The sequence below is a fragment of the Pteropus alecto genome, unplaced genomic scaffold (assembly GCF_000325575.1).
Source record: "Pteropus alecto unplaced genomic scaffold, ASM32557v1 scaffold101, whole genome shotgun sequence".
NCBI classification, from domain to species: Eukaryota; Metazoa; Chordata; class Mammalia; order Chiroptera; family Pteropodidae; genus Pteropus; species Pteropus alecto.
Window position 1 is genome coordinate 3,522,979 of NW_006432945.1, and position 17,161 is coordinate 3,540,139.

The 17,161-nt window shown below is 50.0% G+C and overlaps 1 protein-coding gene across 1 annotated transcript in view; it reads right to left on the minus strand.

Moving 5' to 3' along the window:
• Nucleotides 1-1,625: 1,625 nt before the first annotated feature.
• TMEM206 (transmembrane protein 206) overlaps nt 1,626-17,161 on the minus strand; it is a 32,311-nt gene continuing 16,775 nt past the window's right edge. The window contains exons 3-8 of the mRNA XM_006907707.3: nt 12,965-13,174; nt 11,499-11,650; nt 6,625-6,767; nt 6,075-6,219; nt 4,010-4,117; nt 1,626-2,487 (exon numbers count right to left, since the gene is read on the minus strand). Of these exons, the coding sequence (XP_006907769.1) occupies nt 2,326-2,487; nt 4,010-4,117; nt 6,075-6,219; nt 6,625-6,767; nt 11,499-11,650; nt 12,965-13,174 (920 nt within the window). The 3' untranslated portion in view covers nt 1,626-2,325. The remainder of the gene's footprint in view (nt 2,488-4,009; nt 4,118-6,074; nt 6,220-6,624; nt 6,768-11,498; nt 11,651-12,964; nt 13,175-17,161) is intronic.

Consider the following 17,161-nt stretch of genomic DNA (forward strand, 5'->3'; position numbering starts at 1 on the left):
TGTCATCTCTACTTTTTTCAGCTCTAAGTTTAGGCATCCCTTTATACATGTAGTATACACATACACACACACACATACACACACAGAAAACTTTAAGGCAAATGGTGGGATATGTTCTAACTAAATAGGAAGATTGTGCCAGATTGAGTATTCCAGCCATTTATCAAAACAGATACATATCTATTTTACAGAATATTTGCATAAAATTCTAAGTTCTAGGATATCCTTCATGTCCCTTTATGTTCAGAGGGTGAGTTTATTAACGTACTTTAAATGTTAGTTTTAATTAAAATAGACTGAGGCGGCTAAATCTCTAAAACTGTAATAAATAACAGCACTGTTTATGGGGGACAGGGAGATTGGGCAGGGTCAGAAGTCAGACATCATGAAGTTCCCAACTACTAATGCCTGATTCCAGCCTTCTACACCCATGAAAAACCAGCATTGCTTCTGCACACTGTTCCTAGGTCACTGTAAAAGCAACTCCTTTTGTTCGTTGTGGTCCCAGGAGAAAAAGACCTCTTCCTTTTCAGTACATGGCTCATAAGGCAGCCACCTTACCTCCAGATCCAGGTGTTCTTGCCAGACCCTCCGCACTAAGCCAAGGCCAGCTGCACTACTGACAGCTGGAGGCGGTGCAGGTGGATGCGTGGGCCTCACTGCAGAACAAACAGAATGAAAGGCAGGCCCTGCCTTTCCAGAAAGCGAGGGTTAGGTCTAAAGAAGTCTCTGTCTTGTGGAAGGTTTAGGCACATACTGAAAAGCAGCCAGCGTAGATTTTGGCAGGCTGCAGCTAATATTTTTCTTTGATGAGCTAAAAATGCTCACTTCCTAATTACCTACTTACTCTAAAGCACAATTAAGAGGTCTCTCCACTTTCCACAATGCAGAAAGTGCAGTTTTTGTATGTTCACTGGAGCAAATTTTATCAGATATTTACTAAGTGGTATGTCACCTTTAGAGGTACTTTAAAAGTACACACCTGGTTTTCAGTACTGTTAATGTAAGCTTTACAAATGCCTGGTTTTGCATTGTCTTACAGCAAGATTTGAGAGATGAGACCTAAACGAAGGTTTAAATCTGCATGCTCCAGTGGCATAGAAAAGCAGGGAATATTCCTTTACGCAAGTTTACTTTTAATAGTTCAACCAAAAAAGTTCCTTGCTGCTAAGTTAGACATTAGATACATTTGCATTTTTCTCTTTGAATTACCTAAAGGCAGTTCTATGAAATTCAGGAAATGCTACCAAGTCCTCTGTGGATGCAGAAAGCATTTAAATAATTTAAAACTCTGGAAACAGTTTCATAACCTCAAATCAGCTTAGGGCTACCATGTAAAAAATACCCAGATGGTATTCATCTGTCCAAGGAAAGGCAGAAAGTGCCCCTTTCTCAGACGGGTAGTTTTGTAGCTTATTCATGGGGCTTGATCCATCACTTCCTGATCATCCACAATCAACTGCCATGCTCACCCTAGCCCTTCCTGGACGCAGTCACGACATACCTCAGGGGTCCAGATCCATCCATCTCAGAGTCCAGGCTCACGCTGCCTTTTATTTGGAGCTCACAGAACGAAAGCGTACCTGTGCCTACTGATGGAGCAGATATTAATACTGGCACACTGATTCCTTTTGTATTAGCCTAACTTTTATTTACCTGTTAATGAAATCATCAAAATACATTGAATACCTGCTATGTATATACATACTAGTGCTTTTGGGTGTTAATCACTCTAAACATTACCTGCATCAATGAATATTCTAACGAGACAGGTAGGTGACCAGTCAGTCCACAGGAAATCTAATTGCTTGTTTCTAGTAGCTTTAAAATTTCACTTAACATTTAACATGAGAAAGCTTGTCAAGCTGGACCATGTAAATGGCAGATGTTGCCAGACGTAAGAGTTTTTGCCTTTGTGCACAGTGCAGTTTTCAAAGCATGACCTCCACATCTAGATAGTCACTCCGTCTTCCGTCCACTTTGAGAGCCTTGGAAAAAAACCTGAGGTAAACAGCAGAGCCTTAATATCCTGTCAGGGCTGAACTATACACCAAACCAAAGAAGAAGAAAGGCAGCTTCTGCAAACCGTCAGAACACCAGATATATACATATAATTCCATCTTCCACAAACCCTATTCGTGTCCTAGTCAAAAAATGTTCAATAATTTAAGTACTTAAATAACTTGAGGTTCTCCACTGGGTCTGTCCCGTGAGGCTGTCCCTCCCAGCAGAGCCCGTTCCTTCCGGTGAGTGCAGGAGCTCCGGTGCTCGGCTCATCAGAGCAGAAGTGGTGAGAACCAGTTCTGCCAACAGCGCGAGGCGACTTCAGCTTATGTGGTTCGTTGCCTGGCCTCTTTTTTTAAGGTACCTCTTCCTAATTTTGATCATCCATTTCACACTAAGTTTGGCAAACTCTGCTGCTTTAAATAATGCCAAGAAAGCCCCACAGAGAAGAGCGATTGTGTTCCAAGGATTGGCTGTGATTATCTGAAAAACAGAAACAAATACGAGTTTATTAGTTTGCTTCGGTTTTCTAATGTCACTGGGGCAACAAGAAAAATGCCTGGTCTGAAACTATCCTAACTCTGTACTTCATTCATACTTTAATGTCCGCAGTTCAGTTTGAAGAGGAAGATACAATAGTGATTCTGAAAGAAAAAACTTTTTCAAAAAAAGCTCCGTACAAATAAGATACTCAGTACTGAACTTAAAATTTTTGGTCTAATCTACAATAAGTGACCTTGCTTTGAGCCAAATTTCCCTAAAACTCTACCCAACCCATAAGAAAGGGAGTTCCCCTTGTTTTCTCCCCATTTTGCAGTGATTCGAGCTTCTCCATCCAGTCCAACGACTCACCTCACGGACTCCTGGCCCTGCCTGTGATGTTTCCTCCCACCCAGAGTTACTAACCCTCCAGGGCTCCTCAGAGCTTTCTGTCCACTAAGCCAAAACCCTCTCGACTACAGCAGAGGTATTTATCCCACTGTCTCCTCCAGCAGTTACTGTCTGGAATTAGTCGCTTTACAGCTATAAATGGCTCACTCACTAAATGTTAAACTTTTCAAGGCTGATGTCACATCTTGGGTTTGTGAGTTCCCCATCATGGTAAACCGCACTTTGAAGTCCCAGTTTAGTAGGATGACATTGGACAATCTGAACCTTGGGGTTTACCTATGTAAAATGGTGGTATCACCTGCACTGCGTAGAACTGTTGTGAAGCTGAGTGACAACACACACACTGGCCCGTAACGGGTACCTCTTACTGAATAAAAAAGCAGGTTAAGAAATGGTCACACGTTTACGTGTGGAGCTGAAGGCGTTCATCCTTCCACCCCATCTCGATTCAGTAAGCCTCAGCGCATGCCTCTGTGTACACGGCTTCGCCGATCCACGATTAACGTGGGTGATAATGGAGGACATCTGTGTCACAAAGAGACTCCCTGTTTAAGTCTCCGTTATGAAATATCTTCCCCCAAGCCACGGCCATGTCAGGACATTTTGTGATGATCTACATGCCAACAGTATTAGATCTGAGGTTGGCTGTGGTGGACGATGTCTCATGAATGCTTCTTTAGTGAAGCTGTCTCATTACTCCTCCCCTTCAAGACTGTGAATCTGAGAATCCGGCATTAACTGATCCTGTTAATTTTTTATTTGCACCTTTCTCCTCTGAATTACTACAAATAATAAGTTCTCATCCAAAAAAGAATGGCTTCCGAATAGCAGTAATCTAGATATGAGCTTAATGCTTTCTACTCAGTTCATTCAATTAATGTTATGACTCAGCAGCTCCTCTGTACCAAGCACTCTGCTAGACACCGAATAAATTACGGTGAACAAAAGACATAGTCCCCGCCATCATAGGAATAGTCTAGTGATGAAGAGAAAATCGATTAAACACAAATGGTACAGAACATGAATGTCTTAAATACAAATGAACTGCTAGGAAAGACAGAGACAGCTTACAAGGACAAGCCCAAGTGCTCTCTCAACCTTAAATAATACTCACATCTTGAACTTTCTGGATGAAAGGATCTTTCCATTCAAAGACCACAAAGAACAGCTGAGCACTTTTTTCGGTAGCTGGCCTCTGGTCAATGTAGTTAACCACACTCGTCTAGGGACAGAGGAGAGAGAGCAGTGTCACCTGGCCTGGGCCGTGGGAAACGAGAGCACAGTTAGGGATGACTGGACTTTGGCTCCCCTCAGAGCATCTTGCAGGAAGAGAGCCAAAAATCTCTCATGCAAGACCCCCTGAAACTGGTGCCAGAGCCCAGGCCTTGCCCTGGTTCCCACGGCTCTTTGGGGAAATGGATAGGATCTGCGGTGCATGATAGGTGAGCTGAATAGTCACCAATTACACCAAAGTACCGTGTAAGATAATTAAAAGCCATAAAAACCACAAATTTCAAAATACTTTATCTTAAGAGCTGAGTATTTTGATGCTTAAAGTTTACAGGGACAACGTGCAGCCTCAGCTCCACCCGGCTGAGCATCCCGCGTAAACCACAGACGTGGAAGATCTGGGCGCCAGTCACTAAAGGGCCTGCATGGTGTCACAGACAGCACACAGGTTCCAGAGGCAGAAGGGCTGGGTCTATCTTCTGACTTGAGCCTCTGCTTTGCCACCCATGAAATGCGGACAGAAAGCCTACACCTCTCTGAGGTGTGGAGAGGGTCAACGCCACGATGTGTATGAAAGTATCTTAAACTTCGAGCATGACGTAAAAGCATTTAAAATACTGTTCAAGGATCTGTGTCCCCTGCCAAGACTTCCAATGAAGACTACGATAAAAAGCACATAAAACATTCTAATATGTATAGGTCCACTGGGGTTTGGGGCCCCGTGTTCAGATCACAGCTGGGGCCACCCGGAGAGCGGGGCGGGCTGCACCTCACCATGAGGTGAACACACGAGTCCCCTTCCTCAGCTGCTGTGGGGCCAGGCAAGAAAGGGCCTGGGGTTCTTGGAGAGAAGGGTGGAATAAAAATCAGGAGATGAGTTATCTTGCAACACAGGAACGTTTTAAGGACCTACTGCCAGCAGGGGCTGTCACCTCCTAAGGCAGGAATAAAGCCCGTCCCCTTGAAGAAAACTGGCTCTCTGCTCTTCCCAAAGCTCTGTAATCTGGAGTAGTCCTGGGGGCCAGGGCTGGGGACGGGGCAGCCCTGAACAAGCCCCATTGGCTGGAGTTGGTCATCCACACCCACTCGGCCCCTTCCCCACACTGCCCTTTGGATCCCAGTCCAAATGGAATGTCTCCCCCCACCCAACCCCAGGAGGAGCAGAGAGCATGAGCACAGCCCCGTCTCCTCGCTGCCTCCGCAGGCTCCCAGCCACTGACGCCTGTGGCCGGGCTGGCTGTGTGTGGATCCGGCAGGAGGCAGAGAGCCACTGAGGCAGCGGAAGCCTTGCTTTCGGTAATGACTGACCAACAGCCCTGCTGAGGTGACCAGAATATCTCATCTCTCCATCCTCACTGCCATACCTTTTCCCAAGGTCCCCTCTCATCAGGATCACGGCTAGAGACTCCTGGCACATCTCCTGGCTCCAGGCCAGTGGGCTGAAAGCTTCTGGATCACACCTCCCATTAGTAAAAACTTCTGAGCGTGCACCCAACATATTTATACCTTCGGATGTGATGTAGCATTACCGTTACTGTCCTAATGTTACATGCATTATGAAACATTCAAAAATAGAAAAAGGATGGGATTTTAAAAAATACAAAAAGCTAGTATTTTACTCCTGTGCCCACAACACTTCAGAGGCCACCGTATCTAGTCTCTCTTCCCTGCAAATAATCCATCTTCTAGGCAGCCTCTCAGCACCGGGGAGGTTGTGGCAAGACACCAGCTCTGGCGGTTGGCGCAGCGGCCGTCTCTGCCCCGCCCGTGTGTCTTGCGAGGACGGGCTGTAACGGAGGGCCTGGCATGTGCGCCGAACATGGGAACTCCCGGCCCGGGGCCGCTCTCACCCTGAAGGCCCCGCGCCAAGGTCATCTCCTCTACGAAGCTTCCCTGTCCAACTCGGGGTGAGTGTCACCCGCAGGGCGAAGCAGACCCAGCGCACCTACCTCCTGCCGGAACTCCACCGCTTCCCTCCCGTCCTCCTCCTCGGTCTCCACCAGGGACATCTTGACCCAGGTGCGGAAGCCCCCCGAGAACTTCCAGCTGGAATAGGCGCGCTCGCAGGCCTGCATGAAGCCCACTCTGTCTGGGCTGAGAGGACGGAGAAGAAAGGTCCAAGTTCATCAGGCGTGACAGCAAGATTCTGCGCGCCAGCCTCCTCTGCAAGCTATGCTTGGTGCCCAGCTAGAGGTGGGGGGTGGTCACCCACCTCGAGGCAGCAGCCCCGCCACTGCAGCCCCCTGCAGCCCCCTGCCATTCCCCCACCTGCTCCCAGCAGCGGGCACTGAGGGCTGCAGAGGGCGAGCATGGTGGCCAGGCCCCTCGGAGCACCGGGGCTTCGGCAGTCCCAAGGAGCCCTCGCTGGCCCGCTGGCCCGCTGGCCCACTGGCCCGCTGGCCCGCCGGCCTCCCTGCCTCCAGCCCCAGCCGCGCCCAGGGACGTGCAAGGCCGAATGAGACAGTGTATACACGCCCGCCGGGGACGCTGAGAGGCCACCTGTGCAGGAACTCCTGGAAGGAGGAGAAGAGGAGGTAATCGATGGCACTGAAGTCCTCGCTGCTCTGGTTCAGGCGGAACTGGAGGAAGACCAGCTCCCGCTTCTTCACGTCCCGGGGCCCGCGCACGATCAGGGCGGATTTCTGCAGAGACACCAAGGCCAGCATCTCAGCCCTGGAGCACCAGGCGCACAGACGCTCTAGGGGCAGCCAGGGGCCCTCCTGACCCCGGCAGCCCCCAAGGGAACCCCAGCCACACCCTCCTGCTCAGGGAGCCCAAGCCACGGGACCAGAGCCAAGTTCGACTTGTCCTCGGTCGCTCTCCTCGTGGATTGGTTACGCTGCAGAAGCTTGTTATTAAAAAAAGAATATTAACTTCCATCTGTTCTCTGTACAAATATTTTCTTCCAGTCAGTCAGGTTCCCATTAACCTCGTGTTTAATGTCATTTGTTTTATGAAGCTCTAAATCTGATGTAGTGGAATTCGTAAATCTTTTTTTTTTTTTTAATAGCTTCTGGGTTTTGCTTGCTAAGGAAAACCAAAATTATATCAATATTCTCCTGTATTTTAGAGCAGCTCTTTCTAATCTTTCTTACATTTAGGTACCGTTCTGTACATGGTGTGAACCAGGGCTCTAAGTCCCACTTCCTACACGGTGGAGATGCAAGCTTGACTGCTGTGGGCTTAATTCCGTTAGACACCTGCCTGGCAGGTCCCCTCCATGTCACTTCCCATCCCCAAACCTCGTGGGGTTACTTTTGTACATGTGCTCTTCTAAACGTACTTTAAAACTAGCTTAAGTTTCGACTGGGACTTTTAACTGATGACACTGGATTGATAGATTAATTTGGGAAAAAATACCTTTACAACATCAACTTTTTTTTATGGTGAAATTGGTTAACGAAATCCAGTAAGTTTCGGCTGTACCTTTTAACAGTGAGGCGCATATATATTTACACTGTGTGTTCACCTCTCAGATTTCTTTCTGTTACCACACGTTTGACCCCATTTTACCCTGTCTACCTCCCCGCCCCTCACCTTCTGGTACATCATCAACTTTCATAAATGCTCTACAGATATTTGAAAAGAGTGAGTATTGTCAGGCACCAAGTGTGACGCACATACTCTAAATTTACTGTGCTATTCACGTTACCCTCACTACTTTTTGTCTGTCTGGTCTGTGAATTTCTGAGAGGTTTAGGTCACACGCTGAGGTGATGATATTTAGGTGGTTGTTACCATGATGCTTCAGTTCCTGAAAACAACTTCTGTCACGGTCAGAGAACAGACTAAGCTGCTGAACAGAACAGGGACCCCAAACAGATGCAGTGGCTGAGACGAGGGGGAAGTCTGTTTCTCTCTCTGGGGACAGTCCAGGCGTGCAGGCCACGCCACGCTGCAGGCAGTGCCGCCTCACAGGGTGGTCAGCAGTGGCTTCTGTCTCTCTGCCGTCCCCCGTTCTAAGAGGTCTGCTATGCTATTTTGTGTAGATTTATGACTATTAAATCTTCATAGTGGAGAGTAGTGGAACTGAACCCCTTAGATGTTAAACATATGACCCTTTTAACCCTTTGCATCTGAAATTCCTTTTTGACTGACGTGTTAATATTGCCACTCCACTTCTGGTTACTGTTGCATTTTCCCAAGAGATCTCTGTCCATCTGTTCCTTTTCAACCTTTCCTGTGACACACTCAGGGGCAGCAGTGCGTGCTAAGTGTCCCGGTTTCCATTATCCACTTCCTCCTGCGGAACCGGAACCACTTCCCCAATGCCAGATCTTAGCAGAATAGTCGTCCTGCTGGACCCCCACTTCTGGCCTCAGATGTGGCCATGTGATGAAGTTCCTGGAAAGTGCACAGAGTGACTCATGCAACGCGGTGACATGTCCACGTCGGGGGAGTGCTTGCCCTCCACTTCTCAACCCCCGGGAGCAGGTGTGTACGCACATGCTGGCAAGTCAGTGCTGACGACAAGGACCAAGACTACGCCTGGGGGACAGCAGAGTGACAGACAGAAGCCACTGCTGACCACCCTGTGAGGCGGCACTACCTGCAGTGTGGCGTGGCCTGCACGCCTGGACTGTCCCCAGAGAGAGAAACAGACTTCCCTCTCGTCTCAGCCACTGCGTCCGTTTGGGGTATCTGCTCTGTTCAGCAGCTCAGCCTGTTCTCTGTGACAAGTTGTTTTGTATCATGGTAACAACCAGCTAAAAATGAGGCATCAGCTAAACATGTGCATACTGGAAATAGAGCAGGCAGCAAGGAAACAAACACAGGTCCTGCAGCGCGAAGAGGCAGTGACCCTAACTGCTAGAGCCCAGCATTTGGTAAACATTAACTAGATTAAACTGTGGGAGGGGCTGGGGAGACAGACGAAATGAGGGTCTGAAGGCTGACAAAGGAGGACCACATGAGACCCTTGGCTAGGTCACTTTCCCTTGGACTTGGATAGGACGCAGCCAGAAGCCCACGTTTCTGAAGACATCTCACTGCACATGGAAAGGTGGGGGGAGAAGGATGACGAGCCAACCGCCACGTCCGACTGTGCAGCCCAAAGCCGCTGCCCCACCTCTGCAGCAGGAAGTGGGTCCCCAAAGCTCTGTGACCCAGGGGGGGCATGCATCTAATGTCCACTCCAACTATGGCCACAGAGGACCACCACCAAGGCACACCCTCCCAGTGGACAAAGCCAGGGGCCAGTGAGGACACACGAGTCGAACCCAGGTCCTCGAGTGGCGGCCAGACTCTCAGTCCCAACCCGCGGGCCCTCCTCGCTGCCCGGAGCAGCTGCTGTGCACCCTGCTTCTCTCTTCCCTGTGTGGGGGTCCTGCGCTGCCCAGTCCTCCCCTGCGGCGGGCCTGGCGGGCAGCTGGTGCACAGGAAGTGGCGAGGGGACAACCTCTCCCCCAGCAAAGGGCCACATCTGTACATCCAGAACTGCCGAAGACTGACCATCACAGCAGGACGCAGCTGCTGCGTTCAACTCAGTGTCATGGAAACAACTCTCCTTTTGTGCCGAGTCCATGGGTTTTTATATTATTTAAATTACACAGCTAACGTAACCCGCACGGCTGCACAAAGGGGTTTGGGAATGAACACGAAGACTCCGAGTTCGCGCGCTACTCCCGTGGGGAGCCGAGGGGGCCATGCGGACCCCGCACCAGCTGTGCTCGGAAGCGTGTGGGGAACCAAGCGGGATCCAGCCAGAGGGCTGTTCTACTGTACATCTAGCTCTTTGTTAAAATTTAAAAATTCATTTTCCTTTTCATGTAAATTAGCTTCCATTTCCCTGTTCTGGAGTCTGTTCTCCTCCTGTTGGTCGCGTCACGCAAGTGTCTAGTGACTTAATTCTCGTCTTATTTCCCAACGAAGAATCAAGTTGCCCAGCACAGGTCTGGGCGTGGGTTTCTTCCTCCTGGCCGGGGGCTGGGAGGACTCCTGCACGGCAGGGAGCACAGCAAGGCCGCACGCTCCACGCGTTTCCATCCCGGGAAGAGACCCCTTCCCGGCAGTTCCCCCGCTTCCACGGGGAGCCCGGTCTGCTCTCCCTCTGTCCTCTGCTGCCCCGACGCCCTCGCAGGGGGCCTCCCCTCGGTTTACGCAGAGATCAGCCGGGGCCTTTCACCCAGAAGCTCCGCCTGCCTTAGGAGCGCAGAGGGTGCGCAGGCCCGGCCGGCAGGCGTCCCCTACGCCTCACCCCTGCGGGCAGCCCTGCTCTTTGGACGGCCTGAGCGGAGCTGCGACTGGAAAGCCTTCGCCTCTGCGGCAGTCCTCGCCTAGGTCTGCTTCCGCCTACGGGTTTGCCCTGATCTGTTCGCTCCACCAATCTGATCCACTTTGCTACTTACATTTCATACCAGTTCTTCAAAGTTTCTGATCAACTGGTGATACCCTTTCTTGGTTTGCAAGTCTAATGTGGATATTTCATTCTTTTTTTTTTTTTTTGCAGGAGTAGGAATTGTTTCAACAGGATTTTAGGAGGAAGCCTAGAGTAAATATTTACGAAATTCACCGTCAGACCGGCCCAGCACCCCACAGAGCAGGTCCTGCTCTGCAGCAGGACAGAGCGCTTTGCTCCCACTGTTACTTCTGTCCACAGCGTCACCGTCACCACCCGCTGCTCTTCTGGGGCACCTGACCCTCCAGAAACACCCACCTACTGTAACTGCCCAGAGGCACAGACACAACACACTGCTCCTCCCTGTGAGTCCTGGTGCAGAGTCCCTGGGCCTAGGAAACTGCCCCTTCCTCTCTGAGCTGGAAAACCTTGCTCGCCCCTGTTCAATCCTTTCTGAAACAAGGCTACGGGCTGCAAAGGGAGATGTGGAAAAAACACAAAATTCCCTCCCTCCTTCACACCCCTGCGCGGGCGCCACTCCTCCCGGCCGTCCACTCCCCTGCTGAGCTGCGTGGCTGCGTGTGACTCCAGGGCCACGGTCCCTGTGCCCATGCCCCTCCTTTACAATGGCGTATTATGGATTCTCAGGCTCCATCCCCTGGAAGGAGCAGTCAGTCGGCCCCGCATGGATCCTGGGAATCTGTATTTTCCAAAAAGCTCACAGGCAAGTCCTTTGAGCAGTCAGGTGTGGGACCCACTTTACTCCGTCACACTGGCCCCAGCCTGCAGCCATTCCTCCTTCCATCAAGGACAGGATCGGATCGCACTGCAGAGAATCCCTGAGGGTCACTCCAAAGACACTGCAGGCCTCACGCCCTCCCTGAGTGCAGGTGAACCAGCCACGGCCATGACCCCACTTAGCACAGCCTCGGCCTGCACCGCGGGCGTGGGAAAGGCCACCGGGCAGAGAGAAGACGCCGGGGGCAGGGCTGACGGCACACACCCAGACGCAGACGCAGACGCAGACGCGAGTTACCAGGGTCTGGTTGGAGAAGGGGTCCGTGTAGTTGATGCTCTGGGTGGTGCAGTCCATGTCTCCAGGCTGGCCGGGGCTCCGCAGCGGGGGAATGACTTTGTAATGGTGCTTGCAGCTGAGCAACTGGGCCTGGCCGGGGTACAGGGCGATACCTGAGGGGCACGAAGGGAAGACTGAGCGTCAGAAGTCGCTGTCTCCGACTACACTCCTAAAATCACGGTACCTACGTTTTTTCACACCCACCAATAACCTAAGCCTTGGGTGACTGCGGAGGAGGGAGAAGAAAAGGGGTACCGGGGGCAGGGAGGCACGTGCTGGCTCTGATGGAGGACACAGCCCTCCCCTCCTCTCCCGACCCGCACTGCGGCCGCCCCTGTGCCAGACACTGCTCCACACGCTCCCGGAGGCCTCCATGGCTGGGCCGACCCCGCACCGCCGCCCACCTGCACATCCGCTAAGAGGCCCTCGCCGTGGGATCCCCCAGATCTCAGTCTCCCTCTCATCTCCTGCTCTGCCTGGAGCTCCAAGTGAGCAAGTCACCTCCCAACAGGTCCTCCCTCACCCCCAGCCAACGCTCCGCGTGCATGGCGCTGACGGTCGCTGTTCCAGAAACACTGAGAGCAGCACAGGGCGCCAGACCCAGGCCGAGCTCAGAGAGACCAACCAGAAACAGTAACACACACAGATAGAGACCAAAGTGGACACACAGAAGAGAGACAAATCCGAGACAGGTAAAGACAGGCCAAGGAGCCATGACCAGCACATTTGTCAAGAAGCCCCAGGTACAAGGGACCTTAGACTGGCTTGTCCTGTGAGCAGGCCATCGGAGGGTCACTCAGGGGCATCCTGCTGGCAGAGTCTGAACCCACTGAGCTCATGCCTCCCTGTCCGCATCCCCACTCTCGGAGCCTGGTGCCAGAGACCCCACTCCCCGTCCTGGGGCAAATGACGCCCTACTCAGGGACTGGACTCCCCGCTGGGACAGGAGAGGCATGGATGGAGCGGCCTGAGAACCCTCTCTCCAGGCAGGACCCCACCCTCCTCCGGACAGCCTTGCCTCCCCGGCCACGCTTAACTCCCACTTCTCCTCGCGGGCCTCTGGCTCCAGCCAGGCTAGACTCAGCCTCCCCAGAGGAACCCATGGCCTCCTCACACTCACCTCTGCTCCTGATAATCTTCCTTACAAAAAAACTTCTCTTCCCATCTATCAAAGCCCAGCTCAAATCCTCCACTATGCAAAATGCTCCTTGCTCACCCAGCTATGCAGTGCCCGCTCTAGGCCCTGTCCACCACCCTAGGCACACAACGCACTCGGTGGTGTGTACCTCACACCTAGACCGTGCTCAGACTCCCCCACCCAGCCCATCATGCCCGACACGGAGTTGGGAGTACAGTGGCAGCTCAGGGAGTATTTGCAAGTCGATGCCCCAGAGCTGGGCCCTGATGGCTGTCCAGACAGGCTCTACCTGGGGCGTCGTAGCGATCCACCTCCTTGTAAGACACCGACATGACAGGGTGCTTGAGCTTCTCACGAAAATCTGTGATGGTCTGGTAGACCAGGAAGACGGCCACAGCCATGAGCAGCAGGTAGATGACGATGAGCAGGACCGAGAAGACGTTCTTCAGACAGGCCTTGCTAAAGCGGATGTTGCTGGAGGCAGACTCACTGTCCAGGGCTGAAAAACAATACGCATGTGACCCAGAGTGCAGGGGCACCTAGAGGAGGTCAGCAACCTCCAGGTCCCCCACCTGCTTGACCAAAGAGGTAAGGTCACCCCACTACGACCTGCCTGCTGAGCCCCCAACCACAAATCATAACACATGGCACCTGTCGACATTCACTACACACCTACTCTGCCAGAAAGGAGACCCAGAGCCAAGACACTCAGTTATTGTCTTTAAGGAGCCTCCTCTCTAGAGGGACAGACAGCTACAATCGAACACAGGAGCTGGTCCCAACCTGGCCTTACCCCTCACCACCCCGCCCCACGCCTCCAGCTCCAGTCGTGCGAAACACCCTCTGTTCCTCCAGCGTGCCCTCCACCTTGCAGCCCCCCTCTCACTATGCCTGGCCTGAGCAGCCTTCCTCCACAGCTGGCTCCTAACTCATCCTTCGCATTCTGGTATAGAAAGGCATTTGCTCAAGGAAGGCTTCCCCGACCCCATAACTTTATTTGGGCACCCCCTTCCTCAGTGCTCCCAAGGTACCCATTTGTCCCCTGTCATTACTCTGAAATGTCACTGTCTGTCTACATGTCTTTTAATCCTCCCAGTCTATGAGCTCCATGAAGGTGGGACAAAAGCTAGTCTTGTCCAGACTGAACCCCTACCCTTCACTCTGTGCCTGGAATAGAGTACGCACACTGTGTATCTACGGTGAATGGCTAAACGATTGATTAAATGTCCTGACGCCATTCCTACGACGCAGCTCTGCCTCTCCTGCCCACTTTCAAACCATCCACAGCCCCGATTACTCTCTGTTATGGCCTGAATTGTGTCCATACTCTCCAAAATTCATATGTTAAAGCCCTAACCCCCAATGCGACTGTATATGGAGAGAGAATGTCTAAGGATGTCATTAAAGTTAAATGAGGTCATATGGTGGGGCCCGAATCCAACAGTACCAGTGTCCTTATAAGAAGAGGAAGACACCAGGAATGCTTGCACACAGAGAAAAGGCCACATGAGGACCCACAGAGAAGGTGGCCATCTGTGAGCCAAGGAGAGAAGCCTCAGAAGAAACCAAACTTGCCAATACCTTGATCTTAGACTTCCGGCCTCCCAAACTGAAAAGAATTTGCTGTTTAAGGCACCCAGTCTGGTATTTAGTGACGGCCGCCCACGCTGACTGCGACACTCCCACAGTGCTCCTTGTGCCACCAGCTCCCCATTTCCTCTAGAGCGCAAGGCTGAGGACAAGGGCAAGTTTGAATGTAAGCCAAAAAGACACATGCTTGGCTGCTGGTTTCCACCGGTGACAGAGTAGCTTGGTACCACCACCCTTCTTCACATGACAGTTACAAAATTTGAACAAAATATTTAAATATTATTTGAAGTCACTGGAGAATGACCAAAAGCAAACGGAACCTAGAAGGCAGTCTACTCCCAAGAGAAAACAAAGTTGCACCTCATGAGATCTATAAACATGCAGCTTTCTGCCTGAACTGAGGGCACTCACCAATCTCTCTAAGACATCCGTCAGGGTAGCAGTGGACAGAGCTCAGGGACGGCACAGCTGTCAGAAAGTTAGGGGGAAACCCTGAAAGGGAGGGAGGCAAATGGGGGCTGAACCCCAAAATTTGCAAATAAAATATGCTCAAATTCTTAGCCACAGACCCCAGGTGACCCAGTAAAAAAGCAGCAGCTGGAAACTGAAATAACTGAGTGGGGGTTTCAGCTGCTGCTAATACGGGGGACAGGAGTTTGGAACTTGAGTCTTGCCACACGTTAACTGCCTGGTAAGATAAAACTCTTCAGAGAATCCTAACAGAATCTAGAACCTCTACAGTATGCTATTTATAATGCTTAGCATTCAATCAAAAATTACTAGGCAAGAAAAGAACAAGAAAATGTGACCTGTACTAAAGAAAAAGAGCAGTGTATAGAAGCCAGTGCCAGGACGACCCAGATGTTGCAATTAACAGACGGGAACTTTACAGCACTTAAAGAACCCAAAGGAAAATATATAGATAAGAAATAAACTAAATGGAAATTCTAAAGCTGAAAAAAAAAATGAATGAAATGAAAAATTCACTGCATATTCTTAAAAGCCAAAAATACCACACAAAAAAAAGTCAGTGTAGCTGAAGTTATATTAACAGAAGTTATTTTATTGAGAAAAAAAGACTGAAGAAAAATACGAGCAGAACCTAGATAACTGTGGGACAATATCTAATAGTCTAACAACATGTAACTGGAGAAAATGGGTCACAAAAGTGACCCGTGTGAAAAAATGGCCCAAACATTCCCAAATTGCAGGAAAAAACATCAATTCGCAGACCCAAGAAGCTCAATGAGTACCAAGCAGAAAAAATAAGAAAACCACTCCTAGGCATATCGCAATCAAACTTCCAATGAAAAGATGAGAAAAATCTTAAAAGCAACCGGGGGCGCGGCGGGGGAAGACATTACACACAAGATATTATATTTAAGGATGGGTAAATTTTGATCAGACGTCATGGAGGAAAAAGACAATGGAACATCTTTAAAGTGCTGAACAACAACAACGAAAATTCTGGCTACGCAAAATTAAATAATGCTAGGGAAACAAACTTTCAAGAATGAAGGTAACATATAGATTCAAAAACAAAAGCTGAGAGAATCCATCACCAACAGACCTGCAGGGCAATGCATTCTAAAGTGAATTTTGAGATGTAGACGGAAATGACACTAGAGGGTAGCTCTCAAATGTACAGGAAGAAATAAAGATCACTGGACATGTTAAACAGGTGGGTAAATCCAAAAAGCTATTTACATATTTTTCTAAATTTAAGATTGTGTAAAGGAAAAATATAAAACAATATTGTAAGGTTCACAACTTACAGGAAACTACACATCTATCTGAATAGGTTATTAAACAATTATTACAAAGGTTAAAGGGTGAAAGGGGGCATTGAAAATAAGTATAACAGCAGCAATTTGGTAACAAATGCACAACATAAAAAGGAACAATTTGTGAAAACACTCTTAAAAGGAAAACAGGAAAAAAACTGAACAGGTACAGCTGAATAAGGGGGCGGTCAGAAGAAAAAGGACTACTGCATGCATGAGACGTTAAACACAAACCTAAAGGTAACTACAAAACCAAAATCCAGAGCTAAGACAAACGGAAAAAAAATCATAGAAAATGGAATCACAAGGGGAAAGAAACAACGGAGGTACAGAGCGATCAGGAAACCGGGAAAAATGGCTGCAGTGAGTCCTCGCATGTCAATAATCACCCTGGATGTAAATGGACTGAACTCACCAATCAAAAGGCCCATAGTGGCATGAGTTCAAAATTCAGACCCACTATATGTTGCCTGCGGGAGACTCAACTCAGCTCCAAAGACAAACATAGGCTCAAAGTGAAGGAGTGGAAAATGACACTTGAAGCAAATGGCATCCAGAGAAAAGCCGGTGTAGCCGAAAAGACAAAAAATATTACGAGAGGGAGAATTTCCAGTCTAGATGGCAGAATAGGTAAACGCTGTGCTCCCTCCTCCCACGATCACATCGAAATCACAGCTAAACTACAGAACGACCATCACTGAGAACTACCTAAAGTCTAGCTGAACAGAAGTCCTACAACTAAGGAAGAAAGAAGCCAAGTCGAGACTGGTAGGAAGGGCGGAGAGGCAGATGGGAAGATCCCACAGCCAGTGAGGTTAAGAATCTAGAGGGCTAGAGGGCTCTAGGCTGTGAGGGTACCCAAGGAGGGAGGGGCCCAGCCCCACACCTGCTCGCAGTCTGGAGCACCAGTGCTGGGAAGAGGGCTCTGCATACCATCTGGCTGTGAAAACCAGGAGGACTGTGTCCAAGTGAAACAGAGGGCTGCCGGAGACCTAGGCACTCCTCAAGGGGCCAGCACAGACTCACTTGCTCAGAAACTCATACGATCTGTGCTCAGAGCAAAGAGAGCAGCTCTAAACGCACCAGAGACATACAGGGAGGAACTAAACTGA